This window comes from Drosophila sulfurigaster, chromosome X (genome assembly GCF_023558435.1).
Source record: "Drosophila sulfurigaster albostrigata strain 15112-1811.04 chromosome X, ASM2355843v2, whole genome shotgun sequence".
NCBI lineage: Eukaryota > Metazoa > Arthropoda > Insecta > Diptera > Drosophilidae > Drosophila > Drosophila sulfurigaster.
In genome coordinates, this window is record NC_084885.1 from 3755155 (window position 1) to 3764517 (window position 9363).

A 9363-nucleotide genomic window follows, 5' to 3' on the forward strand; every position below is an offset into this window, starting at 1 on the left:
AATATAATCTTATTTTAAAAATTATGGTTGAACTTTTTTTTTAACTTGTTAATAAATATCAATTAAGAAATTCGTTAAAATAGTATTAACAAAGTATTATTAAGATAGGAAATTCTAAAATAAGTTCAATAAATTGATCGTGGCATTTCAAAACTTTCAAGAAGGAAGTTGTTTCAAATAAAAAAATTATACCATATACAATCGATTGTGGATGGTGTGATAAAATAACTTAAATATCCGTCAACAAATTGTTAATTTAAGAATTAATCAAATAATTAAAAAACAGATGTAAAATTTTGTTTAACAAATTAATTTGATTAAACAAGTGTTGCACAATTTTTTTTATAAATAAAAAATTATCTCTTCTACATTGGATTGTGGATAGTGAAACTCAACAACTCAAACATCAGACATAAAAAATTAAGATATATAGCTATTGTATAGGAAAATTCAACAAAAATTTTATTAACAATTTTAAAATTGAGTTTAAAATAGAACTTTTTCATAATGCAAAATTTTAACCGATAAAAATAAAAGATGAGCTTTATTAGTCTTCAGTTCTTCACAATTTAGTGATGACTAGATTCATTATTAATTAATTTATTATTATGAACCAAGATCAATATCTAGTATAGCGAAGATTAAAAAACTATAACTATTTGTGAATACAAGTGAAAACCAATTACATTTTTTTATCGATTCACCTTGAAAATTGTTATTCTGTGCTATTAATATCGAGCTCATCGATTGAGGGAAGCTATCGAGCAAAGTGTTCATATATGCTTATTGGATTTATCGATAGTGTCATCGAAATAAAAGACACCTATTTACGTTTAGAAAAGTGCATTCCTTTGGTAAAGAAAATCTAGGTATTCAATAATAATGATTTAAAACATAAATAATTTGAAAAATCAAAACAATTTGGGTGTAGTGCAAATATAATTGCAAAATCAAAGTGTATGAGTGCTTGTTGGCGTCGTTCATGTTAACGTTTTCAATGTAATCATTTCTACGCGTGCGCCAAAGTTATCATACATACCCATATATGTATATGTATGCATGTAAGCTTGTATATGCCAGTTTCTGTAAACACATGTGTATGTATGTGTATGTATACAGTTTATACAATCAAATGAAAGTGAGCAAAAATCGTAATTAATTCTACAGAGTGTATGGAGAATATATTATCTCCTTATTGTCGACTGTCCTATGTTGCTGTCAATGTGCATTGATATTATGGTATTTTCATACACGTCGTCGTCGTCATCGCGTTCGACGTTGTAAAATCCAAGATACGTTAAATGTAATTGTATTTTTTTTTGTGGCCATCTCTTGTGCAAAATCGTATTTACAGGTCAAGTACAAGGCCCAAAAAAAAAACTGAATCAGAAACTTAAAACAGACAGATATGCGCAGTGAAATGTCTTAACAAAATTAACGTGTCCTCCAAAAGAAAAAAAACACAAAAATAATGAATATAACTAAATCAATGAAAATCAATAAAGTTTAATTACGACTGTGCAAGGATTTCAATCGAGTTGCCAACTTTACGTCATGCTCTCCACGTCTTCGACATCGTTGCCAACTGGAAGAAAGCCCGTTATTATTGACTCGCGAGAGTCGCGAGAGGACATTATTCATAATGAAAATATGATCGTTTCGTCGACAACAACAACAGCAATAGTTCCCATTCCGAGCAAGCAGCAAAATCAAATACTTTGTCACAAGCAACAACAACAGCAGCAACAGCAACGCAGCAACAAATTATCCAGCACTTTGTCAGATTCGTTAATTATTGATGCATCATCATCATCGTCATCCGATATGAGCAACGCATCAACAGCCGCAGCAGCAACAACAACAACAACACGCTCGTTGCTTACTCACCACAGCCACAATCATCATCATCATCATCACCACCCTTCATCCTTGACAACTTGCATTAAAAGTCCACCCATTATAGCGACCGTCCATCACCAACAACAACAGCAACAGCAGCAGCAGCAACAACAGCGACAACAACAACAACAATATGGACTGCAAATTGCATCTGAGAACAGTTCGAAGAACAACAAAGAGTGGAGAGAGCGACAACAAAATACGTCACTTGCATTAGAGACTCCAACATCATCGCTTTGCTGCAGCACTGCCATGAAAGCCAGTGGAAATCCATTGATTTTACAAAAGATGACACGAACTATACCATCAGATAAAGTAAGTGTTATATGGTTATATTTGACACTTCCATTTAAAAAAAAAAGATGCAGAAACATTTAATTGCAACTGCAAGAATATGGAAATTGCGAATTTAATTCTCTCTCAATTTTTGTAACTTAAAGTGCGTGGGATATCCTTTGGGATTATTGCATCATTTTTGGGCATAAAATAGTTTCAGTTAAACGCACAACAGCTGTTTAATGGCAATGCCAATTGGGAATTTTCTTTGTATACATACATGAGTAGTTTCAGTTGCACGGACAACAGCTGTTGACGTTGCATCATTTATCGAGTCAGCAGAAACAAAGTACGATCATTGTGATTGTGAAATGTTTGTGCGCATACGTTCGAAGTATAAATAAACACAAATATATTTTTATTTGTAATTGCAAATTGCGGATAATTGCATCATTTGTAATGTTAAGCTTTTATAACTATCGACGATAAACTGGATAATGACATTAACAAAATAAGGCAATGATCTTTAATTGAATTCAAGGGATTCTTGAATAACTTTAGGATCACTTTTTCAACCTCGACTGACCACTTCAACAATGCGTCAAGTCTTAAGGTTTGACTGTTGCTAAACTTCAAGTTAAATAATCTGCTGTCTGAATAACGCAAAAAATTAATATGTACTTTAATCCATTCCTAGACACTGCATGTAATTTCAAGCTTATGTATGCTACACAACCAAGTGATCTGGATCATTGGATATTACACAAATGCAGCGTATAATATAAAAAATATAATATTTTGCACAATCCTCCAATTGTAAACAAGGCATAAACAGCTGAGGATGCTTAAAATTGATTTTAAAAAAATGTATGATATCATTAATGATCAATTGAGTGTCACGAGCATTAAGAATTTCTAATTGTTTTATCTGAGCAGAAAGTATATTCGTGTGGCGCCTATCGCCGTAACTATAACCCGAGAAATCGGTCCTTAATAACAAGTTGCAAAGAGATAAGCAAGTTTTTTAAGAGTCAATTTACATAAGCTGATGTGACCTTCAAGGGGTAGCTATGTTAATTGAAAAACAATTTAATGATTGTCCGAAGTACATAAATTGCTCGATTAATTTATATAATAAGGCACATTAAAGTTAAAGTAGAGTACATTAAAAGTATCAGTATCAGTATTTCAGAATTTATCAAAGACACAAACCTCGTAGCTGAGTCTAGGTTTCAACCCTTGCTCTATCAATAGAGTGTGATCTATCCTTAAATCTGATTATTGTTTCTTTCGTGGGAACTACTCGCTTTTAAGAATTTTTAAATACTTACTTCACCAAAAATTTGACAATAAATAAAATGTCACATTTTATGCATTGTAATTCGCAGGATAACTGCGAGTCTGTCTAATAGATTATTCACTACTTGCTTATTAGTTCAGTGGAGACAGGAACACATTGCCTTTGAAAGAATATTTATTCAGAAGAAATCAACTATTTTTGCAATGAAATGATCCTTATCGTAATGTGAAAATCGGGTAAAGTTTACAAAATATTTTGAAATTATATAAAGAAAAATGATCCGGATATCATAAGATGAGAACAAACAATACGTATACAATTTTATGAAATACATGAATCTCAAACTATTTAAAACGTAAGGAAATATTTAAATTTCCCATGTAGGTTTTTGGATTCAATATATATAAGGTATATTTCTAATTACACCCATAAGCCATAAAAAAAACTATTATGTATTTATATAAGAATCGCGCATAGAATATAAGAATCTCCCAGTGAACTAAGTATTATTTTCTGTTCTGTTTTTGCAGATTAACTTACGTTTAATCCTTGTCAGCGGAAAAACAAAAGAATTCTTATTTAATCCATCTGATTCCGCTGGTGATATTGCACAAACTGTTTTTGAGAATTGGCCCACAGGTAAGAAAATGATTCCTCATTTTATTGAATACTTTACATATATAGCTTTGAAGCTTTTTTATAGAGATTTTTACAATTATTATTTCGGTTGTAAGGAATTTTATATATCAACGAACAAATTTTCGGATTTAGTAGAAAGTTACAAATGAAACAACCAATATTATAACGATGGATTTATGTATATATTAATATGATGTTATCTATTACAATAATTAGATTTTATATGATTTTGTTTTGATTTATTGGTCAATTCACAAAAATATATATTTAAGGTCAAGTGTGACATACTTTCTAGACTACTTCAATTGCTTTTAAAATGCATTCCAATGAATTTAGACCAATTTTATAAAAGACAAACAAGTGAGAATATAAATGAAAAATTTTTTTTACGGATTTTACATTTGTATCTTATTTAATTTCAGATTGGTCACAAGAAGCCGTAACTAAAGCCGAAATCTTGCGTCTAATATATCAAGGTCGCTTTTTACATTGCAATGTCACATTGGGAGCATTAGGACTTCCGTTGGGAAAAACTACTGTTATGCATTTAGTGCCCCGTGATAATTTACCGGAACCTAATTCGCAAGGTAAGTGAAATATAATTCAATTAAAAAAGATTTTAATAATATGGTATAATTTCTCGTTCGGAAGCTAAATTTGCATGAATGCATGATTGCAAATGGAATCGTGTACTTATTTTTCTTTAGGACTGTCTTTTCAATTCATCATCATTGCAGGGATAGTTTTCTCTGTCGTCTTGCAGGGGCGTATCGATTTTGCCGTTGGCTATTATGAAGACACTTTTCCTAACCTCTCGTGTCGCAATCGACTCGATCATTATACTATTTGCATTAATAATAAAGCACAATAATGAATGGATGGGAAATAAATTGCTTTAATATTGGTTATTATTTGCAGACAATATAACAAATAGAGAAAGACTCATTAAATGGCAACTGCAACTCTGAATAGAGACAGTCTGCAAATTTGTATATACGCTACCAATAGAGTAAAAGTATATTACAACTTTGTGCTAACAAGAAATGTACATATGTATGTAACAGACAGTATATATAACCATAAAGTATATACGTTCATATATGAAAACCTACATATATCTGGTTGCAATAAAAATTGTAGAAGTTATTTTAGAAATAGTTTGGTATGGGAAAAACACCTACTTCCTACGGATATCAGTTGCTTTAGCTGACAATTTGGTATATTTTGTACTCTATTGCATATTTTAAATGTAGTACTATATCAATATACCAAATGATTTCTGTACTTCAGTATTTTTGCGGTATGTTAATATGGCACAGTCGACTGTAGCATTCACACTTATTTTATTTCGATTATTTTTGCCACGCCCGATTTACACAGATTCTTGAAAATTTAGTTGCGACTATATACAAATGTTTGCAGTTATTTAAGAAAAAATTGTATATGGCAAAACAAAAAACAGCTGCTGCAGTCGGGTTTTAGTTTCTTTGGTGAGTATATTGGTATATTTTTAACGAAAGTATATCAATATACTAAAAAAAAAGACTTCAGTACATTTTAGTATTTGTTTGAGTTTATTTTTATTTTTTATTAATTTTTATGCGCTCTGTACAAATTGCATCAATATTGACCAGATTTCGCAGTCACTAATTAGCATTAATTAATTTATTTTTTTTGTATTTTTCAGATCAAAGACAGAAGAGTAAAGGTGGATCTGGACGTTGCTGTTCTACTTCTTGCTGTATTTTGTAACTAAATTGTCTCATAGTTATATGTGTATATCTTAAGTTTTAAAGAAAATATATACAACATAATAATTTTTTGCAGGTAGCATCATTTGTTTTAAATTTAAATATACCAAATTTTTTTAATATTACATAAGTATGCTTGACTGCATTAAATATTGTACCATATACTCTTAATTGTATGTTATTAGAGGTCTAAAATAGAAATGTATAATTATTTGAAATTGTTTAGATTTTAGATTAAAAAATATAGAAAAATACAAAGTAAATATAATAAAAGTGTAAATTGTACATTCTGTTTATGATTAACACTTATGTAATACATCGAAAAGTTATTGATCAGCGTCCTCTTTTTTTTGCGATCCTATTCTCTATCGATCAACGGTCGTTAAACACAAAATTTCAGCATGATAGCATCAATATTAATTCAATATTGTTAGAACACTCGTGAATAGTCGCTGGATGAACTATAATTTCACTTGCTGGACATGAATTTCACTTGCCCGATAGTATGAAACTTCTTCAAAGTTGCCAATCTCTTAGGAAATTAACCCACACTGGACTCGTTAACCATATTTAGTCAATTTTTTGTTCACTGCTGCGAATTGCCTTAACTTTGGATCCCGAATTTTTTTTTTCATATTTAATTCTGAATTTTATTTCAGGAAAAGAGCGATTTATTGCTACTGTATATCATATTGATAGTAAACGATAATTTGTGGCGAAAAGCTAATAATAATATGAGAATATAGAAAAAATATACGCGACTTGTAGGCTTTCATGGATTCATGTTACACGATCAAGTTATAAAAACTATCTTATTAAATTCAGTCTCCTAGCTCTTACTGTTTGGACTGGAAGTTGTTTGTTAGTCTGAACAGAGAGCTATATACATATATGGAAAAGTGTTGCCATCGGGTAATTAAAAAGAGACAGATAGGGGTGAAAAAAAAAACCGAAAAAAAAAAGTTTTTTTTTTTTAAAAGGACTGGTAAACATGTTTTAGAACAATATCACGCTTCTTTTTATACCCGCTACCCATAGGGTAGAAGGGTATTATAACTTTGTGCCGACAGGAAATATATGTAACAGGTAGTAGGAGGCATCTCCGACCCTATAAAGTATATATATTCTTGATCAGCGTCAACAGTCGAGACGATCTAGCCATGTCCGTCTGTGTGTCTGTCCGTCTATTCGTAGGAAACACTGGATCTCAGAGACTATATGAGATAGAGCTATAATTTTTTTTCGACAGCATTTGTTATGTTTGCACGCAGATCAAGTTTGTTTCAAATTTTGGCCACGCCCACTTCCGCCCCCGCAAATCAAAAAAGTCGAATGACAAGCGTAATTTTAAAGCTATAGCTAGTGCGAATTTTGGTATATACAATAATAACAACAGTAGTTATGATTCCTAAAAATTTGGTTGCGATCAGATAAAAATTGTGGAAGTTATTAAAGAAATACTTTTGTATGGGCGAAAACGCCTACTTACTTGGGGTCTTAGTTGCTCTGGTTGACAATGTGTTATATTGTGCCGTCTATGGTATATTTTGAATGTGGTACTATATCGATATACCAAACATACCATTCGGTATATTTTTAGTATTTTGTATTTACGGTATATTTTGAAAATAATAATGCCATATTTTGCTTTTATTCCAGTCGAGTGTGCTCGACTGTAACTTTCTTACTTGTTTATTTATATGCTTACAACAATTTTAATGCGTCACTTATATATCTTTAATAAGTTGATTCATTTGAATATAATTCAATTCCGATATGCCGAATATGCTGTTGCACAATTCTCTTAAATGATCAATTGATGCAAGGCTGCGTACTGTACAACGAAATGTCAGCTTTTTCTTTTCTGCATCGATTTTTTTATATTGGTAGAGAGTTTAATTTGTTTGCTTGTGCAAACAGGACGCGTTGTATTGTCACGTGATAAATTTTAGTAGTCGCAGTACAATCGTTCTCCGTCTTTTTTGATCGCGATTGTGACAACTGTTGTCCGGAAATTTTAGATACGACTCGGATTTTGTTTGTGTTGCTTTCCGCATCTTAATTTTAATAAGTAACTGCGAAAATGAGTTATACTCCAAGTAGATTATATACAGCCAGTATTTTGATAAACTTTAAGAGATGGTATGATGATTTGGGAAGCTATTCATCGTTTTAGAATATGTAGGGTATAACAACACCAAAAAGATGGCAAAGTTCCGGGCAATAAAAGTTCAATATTTTGTTCGGCTAGAACAAAATAAAAAAAGCACAGATTTGTTTGGAAAATTTGTATACGGAATAGAATATATATATATATATATATATATACATACATATTTTATATTTATAATGATCGCATGCAGAATTTCTTGCATTGCGAAGGTTAAACCGTCAAAACCATAAAATCTTTGGTATCTCCGGAAATACTAAGATGTCATTTTAGCGTCTGGTTAAGAATGTTTTATTTTACTCACGGCTGAAAATGTTTTATTTTCAACTAATAGAGTAAGATACTGCCAACCACTTTAGAGATAGCGGTTTAGTTATATTATCTTAGCCGTGTAAATATTTGTATGGACTCTGCACTTTTGTGTTTTTTGATAGATATTCAACTGTGAAGTTACTGTCCGTAACTGCTTTTAAGACGATTTTTGCAAGCCTTCCTCTTTGAAGCAATTTTGATGTTTATTTTGTTTTGATCCTGCAAATCCTTGAGTGCTTATCGCTAGTGCTGGTATGCGTTTAGAAATTCGATTATATACTGAATCTATTTTCAGCATGATCTAGTTGAGAACTCCATAAGTATAGTTTACATCAGGCGCATGAAAAAAATGAAGTTGCTTGTGGCGCCATCTAGGTGTTGTTGTCGCAATTTTTTAATTTCTGTATCCTGAAAGTATGCTATAAATATTCTTTTTATTTCCATTCACTACTCCATTGTATTGACGTTTGTTTTAATTTCCATTTACCACTCCTGTGTTGTTAAGGTGCTTATTAAGTTATACAGGCTCTTAATAAATGATTAAATAAATAAACTCACTACTTCATTATGTTAACATGGAAATGTAATTTATCCACTTGACAGCTTACAAGCAATCGTCTCTAAATTTCTCGCAGCCGTACATATCAACAAATTTAATTTTTGTTGGTATAATTATTGTTGTGGATTTTTTTTGCTGACTTCTTCAGAACTTCCAAATAAGTAGGCGACCAGGCGCACATAAACAGTGTTGCCAAAGTTTGTTGAGAAAAAAAGCTGTTTTTGACGGGAAGAACGATGAAAAAAGCTGAACAATTAGGAAAAAAGCTATAAAAAAGCTGATTTTTCAATTCATTGGATTCTCTATATTTTTCTGATAGTCACAGGGTACGAAATCGGTTATATTGAAACATATGTATAGAATTTGTACAGCAGCTGCTCTAATATTCACAATATTTGGAGAATTTCATTAAAACTATCCTCATTCTCCTCATTTTTATTGTCATATGTTCATCCAC

The 9363-nt window shown here is 31.2% G+C and overlaps 1 protein-coding gene across 3 annotated transcripts; it reads left to right on the forward strand.

Moving 5' to 3' along the window:
* Positions 1-854: 854 nt before the first annotated feature.
* On the forward strand, positions 855-6078 carry LOC133849445 (ubiquitin-like protein 3). Of its 3 annotated transcripts, none has more exons than XM_062285542.1 (5): positions 855-869; positions 1355-2214; positions 4006-4114; positions 4537-4701; positions 5802-6078. In XM_062285542.1, the coding sequence occupies exons 2-5, from the start codon at positions 1555-1557 to the stop codon at positions 5864-5866; spliced, it is 999 nt and encodes a 332-aa protein (XP_062141526.1). In that variant the 5' UTR covers positions 855-869; positions 1355-1554; the 3' UTR covers positions 5867-6078. The 3 variants fall into 3 exon arrangements, with proteins under 3 accessions (XP_062141526.1, XP_062141527.1, XP_062141525.1); XM_062285543.1 differs by having other exon boundaries at positions 1964-2214; XM_062285541.1 differs by lacking the exon at positions 855-869 and having other exon boundaries at positions 1149-2214.
* Positions 6079-9363: the final 3285 nt, after the last annotated feature.